Source organism: Salvelinus alpinus, chromosome 17 (assembly GCF_045679555.1).
Source record: "Salvelinus alpinus chromosome 17, SLU_Salpinus.1, whole genome shotgun sequence".
Lineage (NCBI taxonomy): Eukaryota > Metazoa > Chordata > Actinopteri > Salmoniformes > Salmonidae > Salvelinus > Salvelinus alpinus.
The window spans coordinates 45332959-45346778 of NC_092102.1; the positions used below are offsets into that span (position 1 = coordinate 45332959).

The 13820-nt window shown below is 44.4% G+C and overlaps 1 protein-coding gene across 1 annotated transcript in view; it reads left to right on the plus strand.

The window, feature by feature from the left end:
- LOC139543032 (syntenin-1-like) overlaps nt 1–13820 on the plus strand; it is a 35831-nt gene that overhangs the window by 6656 nt on the left and 15355 nt on the right. The window contains exons 2-3 of the mRNA XM_071349137.1: nt 2551–2602; nt 6905–6998. Of these exons, the coding sequence (XP_071205238.1) occupies nt 2552–2602; nt 6905–6998 (145 nt within the window). The 5' untranslated portion in view covers nt 2551. The remainder of the gene's footprint in view (nt 1–2550; nt 2603–6904; nt 6999–13820) is intronic.

Sequence of the window (13820 nt, forward strand, 5' to 3'; positions counted from 1 at the left end):
ATTTGGCTAAGGTGTATGTAAACTTTCGACCTCAACTGTATGTTAGTATTGTAATTTGTGGAGTAACTACAATGTTGATGTTTTTTCCTATCACAGCCATTAAACTCTAACTGTTTTAAAGTCACCATTGGCCTCAGGGTGAAATACCTAAGCGGTTTCCTTCCTCACCGGCAACGCCTGTATCTTTGTAGTACCTGGGTGTATTGTTAGATCATCCAAAGTGTAATGAATAACTTCACCATGCTCAAAGAGCTATTCAATGTCAGCCTTAAAAAAAGATCCATCTACCAATAGGTGCCCTTTGCGAGGCATTGGAAAACCTTCCTGGTTGAATCTGTGTTTGAACATCACTGCTTGGTTGAGGGACCTTACGGATAATCGTATGTGTGGGGTACAGAGGTAGTCATTCAGAAATCACATTTAACACCAATATTGCACACAGTGAGTCCATGCAACTTACTATGACTTGTTAAGCAATAAAATAAAACAATCTAAAACGTATTTATGCTCGCCATAACAAAGAGGCTGAATACTTATTGACTCTAGACATTTAATATATAATTGTATTTTTTCGCTCGAAACACAATTCCACTTTGACATTGTGGGTAGGCCAGTGACCCCCCAAAAATCTAAATTTAATCGATTTTAAATTCAAGATTTAACATAACAAAATGTGGAAAAAGTCAAGGGGTGTGAATACTTTCTGAAGGCCTTGTACCAGGTAGAAACCACCACAAGCTTCCTCCAATAGGTTTCAGTGTTGTCTAATAGATGTAATGTAGTTTATTGGTTTTAGTTGCTAGCAACTACTTTTTGTTCCTTGACTAACTTTTTATGACATCAATGTTTTCTTGTTGATAGTAGACATCCGCAGATCAAAAGCCCAGCTCTTTGAGATATTTGTTGCTGTGTTGCTCGTTCAGTGTCTGGGGACAAGGCAGCAGTACAAACGGGCTGCAGGTTGAGGCTTACGTAACATGTTCTTTAACTGATGAAGTGCCCTGAGGGATTGCTGTGTGTGAACAATGACACATTCAGCCTGTTGTGTATGTTTTGACTGTTACTTTACAGTACAAACTGAAATGCTCAAATCAACCTACATTGTTTTACATGTCGAGGTTAGGTAACCTTTCAACCTTGATGTTATGAAAATGCTTTGAGAACATAATAGAATCATTTTTTTTCGAGCACCTAGCTCAGGATAGTGGCCTCAGTGCCTAGCCCAGGATAGAAAGATGTGGCTTCAGCACCACCTAGCTCAGGATAGAAAGATGTGGCCCATAGGGCGGCTGACAATCACGGCCGGTTGTGATACAGCCTGGAATCGAACCAGGGTCTGTAGTGACACCTCTTGCACTGAGATGCAGTGCCTTAGACTGCTGCGCCACTCGGGAGCCTCCTTCTAGATAGCTAGGTGTCTGTTCTGAAAGAGTTAGCTACAGACATGTAGTGTTGCTAACGGTGTCCACTTTTATTAAATCAATTGCAGCTAGTTGTGAGACTTACAAAATGATGCTGCCAATGTCACTAGGCTACCTAGCAAAATATCCATCAATGGTAGCTGAGCTTGCCGTGGTTTCGGACAAGTTGGCTAGCTAGCCCATCTTGCACGGTGTGTGTGTATATATATATATATTTTGTCAACTTATCGTTCATGCCATGTTACCTGGCTAGTCTCTTAACAGGATAGCCTTCTATAAAGGCACTTAATTTTCATAATTTTTGTATTGTCAAAATTTTAAACATTCTCAATGAGGCTACAAGCATGCAATCTAATCTGGGCTGCTTGTCAGACGAACCATTCAAGTGATGTCATCGATGACACCTTATCAAGATGGCGGCACGCAGTAGTCCGATGAGGCCATTTTTAAAAAGGTTTTAACATTAAATATGAGCTTTCAGCATTTTTACGGGTAGGAACTTACTTCTTTATCACATTTTGGTTATCAAAATCACCTTAACTTACTACAGTCAGTTTCTAGCCTACATTGTTCGTTCTAGAACTAGCCCAGGCTACAGTATGTGGATTAGAAGGGTATCTTTGACTTGTTTGTTAGTTAGGTCTTTATAGGGTGTTCTGACCACACCCACTCCTCTGCTTACATCACATCTTTGTTGCCGTTAGCTACCCTTCTCTCTCTTTTCCGTCTCACAATAATGAAAGGAGTGAGTGATTATGGGAAGGGGTCTGGAAGTGCAGAAATGGATCATGGTGGATTAGTGGTGAAAAACTTAAGCCTCAATTGAAAAACAGGAATCTCATTATGAGCTTTATGGTCCTGGAGTCGCCATGCCATGTGTGTCACTCTTTCAGAGCTGTGTATGGGCACGGGTCTATAGACAGACAGACCAACCGCTGTTCTCCAACCCTCTGTCTGTGTGGTCCAGAGCCCCCCCCCCTCTGATCCTGTCTTCCACCACATTATTCTCAGCTAGGGATTTGCCATCAAAGGTTAGCAGTTTATAGGTGAGATTCTCTCTCATATGTATTGTGTTATTTACTCTTCTCATGCCAACATTATAACAGTTTCCTTTGTGTTCTTCCCACAGAATGTCGCTGTATCCATCCCTCGAGGATCTTAAGGTGGACAAGGTCATGAAGGTAAGGAAAACCCAGTATCGGACAGAATATTGGACTTTTTTAAAAAGTAGGCTACTCTGACCTCCTCCCGACTGTTAATTAATCTTTCTGGACTACCCATCCCGGATCCGGGATAATTGTCATCAGAAACGCTGACTAGCATAGCCTAGCATAGCGCCACAGGTAAATAATATAATATCATGAAATCACAAGTGCAATATTGCAAAACACAGTTTAGCCTTTTGTTAATCCATCTGTTGTCTCATTTTGAAATTATGCTTTACAGCGAAAGCAATACAAGCGTTTGTGTAAGTTTATCGATCGCTCGACAAAACAATAAGTACACCTAGCATCAGGTAACTTGGTCACGAAAATCAGAAAAGCAATCAAATTAATCGTTTACCTTTGATGATCTTCGGATGTTTTCACTCACGAGACTCCCAGTTAGACAAAATTTTTTCCTTTTGTTCCATAAAGATATTTTTTATATCCAAATACCTCCGTTAGTTTGATGCGTTATGCCCAGCAATCCACCGGAAAGAGCGGTCACGACAACGCCGACAAAAATTCCAAATTATATCCATAATGTCCACAGAAACATGTCAAACGTTTGTTATAATCCATCCTCAGGGTGTTTTTCAAATATCTATTCGATAATATATCAACCGGGACAGTTGGCTTTTCACTAGGACCGGGAGTAACAATGGCTGCCTTTCTCTTTTGCGCACAACTCACTCTGAGAGCCCCCACCTATCCACTTACGCAATGTGGTCGTTCACGCTCATTCTTCAAAATAAAAGCCTGAAACTATGTCTAAAGGCTGTTGACACCTTAGGGAAGCCATAGAAAAAGAAGTCTGGTTGATATCCCTTTATATGGGCAATAGGGATGCATAGGAACAGAGATGTTTCAAGAACAGAGGCACATCCTGATTGGATTTTCCTCAGGTTTTAACCTGCAATATCAGTTCTGTTTAACTCACAGACAAAAATGTTACAGTTTTGGAAACTTCAGTGTTTTCTATCCTAATCTGACAATTATATCCATATTCTAGTTTCGGGGGCTGAGAAATAGGCAGTTTCAAATTGGTAAGTTTTTTAGCCAAAAATGAAAATACCGCCCCCTAGTCTTAAGAATTATAATACTCTTCCGGGTCACAATGAAGCTAGCGGGTGGCTAAAACCAATCGAAACATTCAAATGAAAATCGACCTTGTTCTTTGTTAAAAGAGAGGAAGAAAAATTTCCATTTATATTTTCTCTAGGCAGCAGGTAGCCTAGCGGTTAAGAGCGTTGGGCCAGAAACCAAAAGGTTGCTGTTTCGAATCCCTGAGCCGACTAGAGTGAAAAATCTGTCTGTGCCCTTAAGCAAGGCTCTTAACCCTAATTGCTCCTGTAAGTTGCTCTGGATAAGACCGTCTGCTAAATGACTAGAATGTAATGTAGTGACATTTTATCTTCCAAAAGTGTCCAGTACTCTGTCTAGGCTGCAGGTGTCCTAGTGTCCGGTACTCTGTCTAGGCTGCAGGTGTCCTAGTGTCCGGTACTCTGTCTAGGCTGCAGGTGTCCTAGTGTCCGGTACTCTGTCTAGACTGCAGGTGTTCTAGTGTCCGGTACTCTGTCTAGGCTGCAGGTGTCCTAGTGTCCGGTACTCTGTCTAGGCTGCAGGTGTCCTAGTGTCCGGTACTCTGTCTAGTGATGTCTTCCATATAGAGGTTGTAATGGATATGTGTTCAGCTGCATGTTATCGTACAGTGTGATGTCTGTTCTCACAAATGTGTTCTTATTTGCATGTGCTTAATGTTGTCCTTTATCGAGGTGGGGGGGTACCCTCATATTGTAAGAGTTGTATTGAGTTTCAGTGTGGGGGGGTACCATCCTACTGTGAGAGTTGTATTGAGTTTCAGTGTGGGGGGGGTACCATCCTACTGTGAGAGTTGTATTGAGTTTCAGTGGGGGCGGTACCATCATACTGTAAGAGTTGTATTGAGTTTCAGTGTGGGGGGAGGGTACCATCATACAGTTAGTTGTATTGAGTTTCAGTGTGGGGGGGGGGTACCATCCTACTGTGAGAGTTGTAAACACAGTCAGTTAGGGAAGCAAAGGCTAGCTTTTTCAAACAAATGTGCATCCTGTAGCACTAATTCCAAAAGGTTTTGGGACACTAAAATCCATGGAGAATAAGAGCACTTCCTCCCAGCTGCCCACTGCACTGAGGCTAGGAAACACTGTCACCACCGATAATTCTACGATAATCGAGAATTTCAATAAGCATTTTTCTACGGCTGGCCATGCTTTCCACCTGGCTACGCCTACCCGTCAACAGCTCTGCACCCACCACAGCAACTTGCCCAAGCCCCCCCCCCCCACACTTCTCCTTCACCCAAATCCAGATAGCTGATGTTCTGAAAGAGCTGCAAAATCTGGACCCCTACAAATCAGCTGGGCTAGACAATCTGGACCCTCTCTTTCTAAAATGTTCTGCTGAAATTGTTGCAACCCCTATTACCTATTAGGAGCCTGTTCAACCTCTTTCGTACCGTCTGAGATCCCTAAAGATTGGAAAGCTGCCGTGGTCATCCCCCTCTTCAAGGGGGGAGACACTCTAGACTCAAACTGTTAGACCTATATCCATCCTGCCCTGCCTTTCTAAGGTCTTCGAAAGCCAAGTTAACAAACAGATCACCGACCATTTCGAATCCCACTGTACCTTCTCCACAATGCAATCTGGTTTCCGAGCTGGTCATGGGTGCACCTCAGCAAAGCTCAAGATCCAAAACGATATCATAACCGCCATCGATAAAAGACAGTACTGTGCAGCCGTCTTCATCGACCTGGCCAAGGCTTTCGACTCTGTCACTCACAAGCCTTGGCTTCTCAAATGACTGCCTCGCCTGGTTCTCAGACAGAGTTCAGCGTGTCAAATCGGAGGGCCTGTTGTCCGGACCTATAGCAGTCTCTATGGGGGTGCCACAGGGCTCAATTCTCAGACCGACTCCTTTCTCTGTATATATCAATGATGTCGCTCTTGCTGCTGGTGATTCTCTGATCCACCTCTACGCAGACAACACCATTCTGTATACATCTGGCCCTTCTTTAGACACTGTGTTAACAAACCTCCAAACGAGTTTCAATGCTATACAACTCTCCTTCCGTGGCCTCCAACTGCTCTTAAATGCTAGTAAAACCAAATGCATGCTCTTCAACTGATTGCTGCCCTCACCTGCCCGCCCGCTCGGCTAGCATCACTACTCTGGACGGTTCTGACTTAGAATATGTGGACAACTACAAATACCTAGGTGTCTGGTGAGACTGTAAACTCTCTTTCCAGACTCACATTAAGCATCTCCAATCCAAAGTTAAATCTAGAATCGACTTCCTATTTTGCAACAAAGCCTCCTTCACTCATGCTGCCAAACATACCCTTGTAAAACTGACCGTCCTACCGATCCTTGACTTCGGCGATGTCATTTACAAAATAGCCTCCAACACTCGACTCAGACTGCATCCAATTTGCTATCACAGTGCCATCCGTTTTGTCACCAAAGCCCCATGTACTACCCACCACTGCAACCTGTATGCTCTCGTTGGCTGGCCCTTGTTACATATTCGTCGCCAAACCCACTGGCTCCAGGTCATCTGTAAGTTTTTGCTAGGTAAAGCCCCACCTTATCTCAGCTCACTGGTCACAATAGCAGCACCCACCCGTAGCACGCGCCCCAGCAGGTATATTTCACTGGGCATCCTCAAAGCCAACTCCTCCTTTGGCCACCTTTACTTCCAGTTCTCTGCTGCCAATGACTGGAACGAATTGTAAAAATCACTGAAGCTGGAGACTCATATCTCCCTCACTAACTTTAAGCATCAGCTGTCAGAGCAGCTTATAGATTATTGCACCTGTACACAGCCCATCTGTAAATATCCCACCCAACTACCTCATCCCCATATTGTTATTTTTAGTTGTTGTTGCTCTTTTGCACCCCAGTATCTCTACCTGCACGTTCATCTACACATGTACCAGTGTTAATGCTAAATTGTAATTATATCACCACTATGGCCTATTTATTGCCTTACCTATCTAATCTTACTACACCCTGTACATAGATTTTTCAATTGTGTTATCGTCTGCACGTTTGTTTATCCCATGTGTAACTCTGTGTTGTTGTTTGTGTCGCACTGCTTTGCTTTATCTTGGCCAGGTCGCAGTTGTAAATGAGAACTTGTTCTCAACTGGCCTACCTGGTTAAATAAAGGTGGAAAAAATATATATATATTTAGTTTCAGTGTGGCAACATAATAAACGTCTCTACTGTCTTTCTCCTAGGCTCAGACCCAATTTGCCCATACCACTGCTACCCCAGCCATCGCTGGGGGGACCTACCAGCCACCGGCTGCTGGGCTGGGGATGCCATCATCAGGTGAGGCCTGTACCACACGTTAAAGGGATACCTCGGGATTTTGGCAGTGTGTCTCTTTATCTACTTCCACAGTGTCGTATGAACATGTGGATACCATTTGTTATGTCTTCCAGTCATTGCAGAAAAGTTACTGAGCAACTTCCTTCAAACTGCACGCAGAGATACGTAGAGTATCACAGACCATATTTTGTAGTTTCCCTGTTGGTTGCCCTCCTCCAGACCAGGGTGTTCCTATTTACAAAACTTCTCAGAGTAGGATTGCTGCTCTAGGACCAGGCCCTTCCTTGTCTATGTAATCTTATTCATTATGATCTGAAAGGAAACACTGATCCTAGAGCGGCACTTATACTCTGAGACACTTTCTGAATACAGGCCCTGGTCTCTCACTTTTTTTTCCTACTCTCCCTTTTGTCTCTTGGTTTCCCTCTCCATCTTTGTGTCTGTTTGGGGCTCTTCTCTGAATCAGGCTGTTGTTAGTGGTGAAAGGCCTTTTGGCTCTGTAGTGTGGTGTTGAGAGGAGATAAAGACATGCGGAGGATTAGAGGCAGTTGGGGGTATGGGGTCTTATTGAATGTTCTTCAGCTCAGCTCCTACTCTGAGGATCGGTCTCCTCTTAGTCTCAGCGTCTTTCATTGAGTGAGGGTGAAATGGGCAGGGAGACCACAGTGAGCAGTCTCTCAATGCAGGGATTACAATGGTGAGAGGTAGGGAGGGAGGTGTATAAGATAAAAGGAAGGTGGACAGGGGCCCACAGGGAGGGGGAAAAAAGGTGGTTTTCTGCTCTTTTTCACTTGTTCCCCTCTTTCACTCTCTCATTCTCTCTTTCTCAGTATGGGATGTGCTCTGGGCTTTGGTTTTCTCCCTGTGGAGCTAGCTTATGGTTGACATGGAGACGGCTGGCCTGGTGGCAGCGCTGGGGAGGGGAGTTTTCTTCCTCAGGCCTGAAGGGGACAGACAGGAAAGGTGGTGAAGGAAATGGCCCTGCATGACATCACCACTGGACCTCAGCCCAACCACAGCTCTCACTGCCGCCCGCTTCCTCATTTCCTCCAATCATATCTCTGCAACCCCTCTCATTGCTCTCCCTTCATTCCCTCACACACACCTCCTTTGTTCTGTTATTACACAACACCTCCTTTGTTCTGTTATTACACAACACCTCCTTTGTTCTGTTATTACACAACACCTCCTCTGTTCTGTTATTACAGACCTCCTCTGTTCTGTTATTACACACCTCCTCCTCTGTTCTGTTATTACACAACACCTCCTCTGTTCTGTTATTACACAACACCTCCTCTGTTCTGTTATTACACAACACCTCCTCTGTTCTGTTATTACACAACACCTCCTCTGTTCTGTTATTACACAACACCTCCTCTGTTCTGTTATTACACAACACCTCCTCTGTTCTGTTATTACACAACACCTCCTCTGTCCTGTTATTACACACCTCCTCCTCTGTTCTGTTATTACACACCTCCTCCTCTGTTCTGTTATTACACACCTCCTCCTCTGTTCTGTTATTACACACCACCACCTCCTCTGTTCTGTTATTACACACCACCACCTCCTCTGTTCTGTTATTACACACCACCACCTCCTCTGTTCTGTTATTACACACCACCACCTCCTCTGTTCTGTTATTACACACCACCACCTCCTCTGTTCTGTTATTACACACCACCTCCTCTGTTGTGTTGTGTAATAACTCCTCTGTTCTGTTATTACACACCACCTCCTCTGTTCTGTTATTACACACCACCTCCTCTGTTCTGTTATTACACACCTCCTCCTCCGTTCTGTTATTACACACCACCACCTCCGTTCTGTTATTACACACCACCACCTCTGTTCTGTTATTACACACCACCACCTCTGTTCTGTTATTACACACCACCACCTCCTCTGTTCTGTTATTACACAACACCTCCTCTGTTGTGTTGTGTAATAACAGAACACTCCTCTGTTCTGTTATTACACACCTCCTCCTCTGTTCTGTTATTACACACCACCACCTCCTCTGTTCTGTTATTACACACCACCACCTCTGTTCTGTTATTACACACCACCACCTCCTCTGTTCTGTTATTACACAACACCTCCTCTGTTGTGTTGTGTAATAACAGAACACTCCTCTGTTCTGTTATTACACACCACCTCCTCTGTTCTGTTATTACACACCTCCTCCTCTGTTCTGTTATTACACACCTCCTCCTCTGTTCTGTTATTACACACCTCCTCCTCTGTTCTGTTATTACACACCTCCTCCTCTGTTGTTATTACACACCTCCTCCTCTGTTCTGTTATTACACACCTCCTCTGTTCTGTTATTACACACCTCCTCCTCTGTCCTGTTATTACACACCTCCTCCTCTGTCCTGTTATTACACACCACCTCCTCTGTTCTGTTATTACACACCTCCTCCTCTGTTCTGTTATTACACACCTCCTCCTCTGTTCTGTTATTACACACCTCCTCCTCTGTTCTGTTATTACACACCACCTCCTCTGTTCTGTTATTACACACCACCACCTCCTCTGTTCTGTTATTACACACCACCACCTCCTCTGTTCTGTTATTACACACCTCCTCCTCTGTTCTGTTATTACACACCTCCTCCTCTGTTCTGTTATTACACACCTCCTCCTCTGTTCTGTTATTACACACCACCACCTCCTCTGTTCTGTTATTACACACCACCACCTCCTCTGTTCTGTTATTACACACCACCACCTCTGTTCTGTTATTACACACCACCACCTCTGTTGTTAACAGAACACTCCTCTGTTCTGTTATTACACACCACCTCCTCTGTTCTGTTATTACACACCTCTGTTCTGTTATTACACACCTCCTCCTCTGTTCTGTTATTACACACCTCCTCCTCTGTTCTGTTATTACACACCTCCTCCTCTGTTCTGTTATTACACACCTCCTCCTCTGTTATTACACACCTCCTCCTCCTCTGTCCTGTTATTACACACCTCCTCCTCTGTCCTGTTATTACACACCACCTCCTCTGTTCTGTTATTACACACCACCACCTCCTCTGTCCTGTTATTACACACCACCACCTCCTCTGTCCTGTTATTACACACCACCACCTCCTCTGTCCTGTTATTACACACCTCCTCCTCTGTCCTGTTATTACACACCACCTCCTCCTCTGTCCTGTTATTACACACCACCACCTCCTCTGTCCTGTTATTACACACCTCCTCTGTCCTGTTATTACACACCTCCTCTGTCCTGTTATTACACACCTCCTCTGTTCTGTTATTACACACCTCCTCCTCTGTTCTGTTATTACACAACACCTCCTCTGTTCTGTTATTACACAACACCTCCTCTGTTCTGTTATTACACAACACCTCCTCTGTTCTGTTATTACACAACACCTCCTCTGTTCTGTTATTACACAACACCTCCTCTGTTCTGTTATTACACAACACCTCCTCTGTTCTGTTATTACACAACACCTCCTCTGTTCTGTTATTACACAACACCTCCTCTGTTCTGTTATTACACAACACCTCCTCTGTTCTGTTATTACACAACACCTCCTCTGTTCTGTTATTACACAACACCTCCTCTGTTCTGTTATTACACACCTCCTCCTCTGTTCTGTTATTACACACCTCCTCCTCTGTTCTGTTATTACACACCTCCTCCTCTGTTCTGTTATTACACACCTCTGTTCTGTTATTACACACCTCTGTTCTGTTATTACACACCTCTGTTCTGTTATTACACACCTCCTCCTCTGTCCTGTTATTACACACCACCACCTCCTCTGTTCTGTTATTACACACCACCACCTCCTCTGTTCTGTTATTACACACCACCACCTCCTCTGTTCTGTTATTACACACCACCACCTCCTCTGTTCTGTTATTACACACCACCACCTCCTCTGTTCTGTTATTACACACCACCACCTCCTCTGTTCTGTTATTACACACCTCCTCCTCTGTCCTGTTATTACACACCTCCTCCTCTGTTCTGTTATTACACACCTCCTCCTCTGTTCTGTTATTACACACCTCCTCCTCCGTTCTGTTATTACACACCACCACCTCTGTCCTGTTATTACACACCACCACCTCTGTCCTGTTATTACACACCACCACCTCCTCTGTCCTGTTATTACACACCACCACCTCCTCTGTCCTGTTATTACACACCTCCTCTGTCCTGTTATTACACACCACCTCCTCCTCTGTCCTGTTATTACACACCACCACCTCCTCTGTCCTGTTATTACACACCACCACCTCCTCTGTCCTGTTATTACACACCTCCTCCTCTGTCCTGTTATTACACACCTCCTCCTCTGTTCTGTTATTACACACCTCCTCCTCTGTTCTGTTATTACACAACACCTCCTCTGTTCTGTTATTACACAACACCTCCTCTGTTCTGTTATTACACAACACCTCCTCTGTTCTGTTATTACACAACACCTCCTCTGTTCTGTTATTACACAACACCTCCTCTGTTCTGTTATTACACAACACCTCCTCTGTTCTGTTATTACACAACACCTCCTCTGTTCTGTTATTACACAACACCTCCTCTGTTCTGTTATTACACAACACCTCCTCTGTTCTGTTATTACACAACACCTCCTCTGTTCTGTTATTACACAACACCTCCTCTGTTCTGTTATTACACACCTCCTCCTCTGTTCTGTTATTACACACCTCCTCCTCTGTTTGTTATTACACACCTCCTCCTCTGTTCTGTTATTACACACCTCTGTTCTGTTATTACACACCTCTGTTCTGTTATTACACACCTCTGTTCTGTTATTACACACCTCTGTTCTGTTATTACACACCTCTGTTCTGTTATTACACACCTCCTCTGTTCTGTTATTACACACCTCCTCCTCTGTCCTGTTATTACACACCACCACCTCCTCTGTTCTGTTATTACACACCACCACCTCCTCTGTTCTGTTATTACACACCACCACCTCCTCTGTTCTGTTATTACACACCACCACCTCCTCTGTTCTGTTATTACACACCACCACCTCCTCTGTCCTGTTATTACACACCTCCTCCTCTGTCCTGTTATTACACACCACCTCCTCTGTTCTGTTATTACACACCACCTCCTCTGTTCTGTTATTACACACCTCCTCCTCTGTTCTGTTATTACACACCTCCTCCTCTGTCCTGTTATTACACACCACCACCTCCTCTGTTCTGTTATTACACACCACCTCCTCTGTCCTGTTATTACACACCACCTCCTCTGTTCTGTTATTACACACCACCTCCTCCTCTGTCCTGTTATTACACACCCCCTCCTCTGTCCTGTTATTACACACCACCACCTCCTCTGTCCTGTTATTACACACCACCACCTCCTCTGTCCTGTTATTACACACCACCACCTCCTCTGTCCTGTTATTACACACCACCTCTGTCCTGTTATTACACACCACCTCTGTCCTGTTATTACACACCACCTCCTCCTCTGTCCTGTTATTACACACCAACACCTCCTCTGTCCTGTTATTACACACCAACACCTCCTCTGTCCTGTTATTACACACCAACACCTCCTCTGTTCTGTTATTACACACCACCTCCTCTGTTCTGTTATTACACAACACCTCCTCTGTTCTGTTATTACACAACACCACCTCTGTTCTGTTATTACACAACACCTCCTCCTCTGTCCTGTTATTACACAACACCTCCTCCTCTGTCCTGTTATTACACACCACCACCTCCTCTGTCCTGTTATTACACACCACCACCTCCTCTGTCCTGTTATTACACAACACCACCTCTGTTCTGTTATTACACAACACCTCCTCCTCTGTCCTGTTATTACACAACACCTCCTCCTCTGTCCTGTTATTAAACACCTCCTCCTCTGTCCTGTTATTACACACCTCCTTTTTTCTGGTATTACACACCACCTCCTCTGTTCTGTTATTACACACCTCCTCCTCTGTCCTGTTATTACACACCTCCTCCTCTGTCCTGTTATTACACACCTCCTCCTCTGTCCTGTTATTACACACCTCCTCCTCTGTCCTGTTATTACACACCACCTCCTCTGTCCTGTTATTACACACCACCTCCTCTGTCCTGTTATTACACACCACCACCTCTGTTCTGTTATTACACAACACCTCCTCTGTTCTGTTATTACACAACACCTCCTCTGTTCTGTTATTACACAACACCACCTCTGTTCTGTTATTACACACCAACACCTCCTCTGTTCTGTTATTACACACCAACACCTCCTCTGTTCTGTTATTACACACCACCACCTCCTCTGTTCTGTTATTACACACCACCACCTCCTCTGTTCTGTTATTACACACCACCACCTCCTCTGTTCTGTTATTACACACCACCACCTCCTCTGTTCTGTTATTACACACCACCACCTCCTCTGTTCTGTTATTACACACCACCACCTCCTCTGTTCTGTTATTACACACCAACACCTCCTCTGTTCTGTTATTACACACCAACACCTCCTCTGTTCTGTTATTACACACCACCACCTCCTCTGTTCTGTTATTACACACCACCACCTCCTCTGTTCTGTTATTACACACCACCTCCTCCTCTGTCCTGTTATTACACACCACCTCCTCCTCTGTCCTGTTATTACACAACACCACCTCTGTTCTGTTATTACACAACACCTCCTCCTCTGTCCTGTTATTACACAACACCTCCTCCTCTGTCCTGTTATTAAACACCTCCTCCTCTGTCCTGTTATTACACACCTCCTTCTTGTTCTGGTATTACACACCACCTCCTCTGTTCTGTTATTACACACCT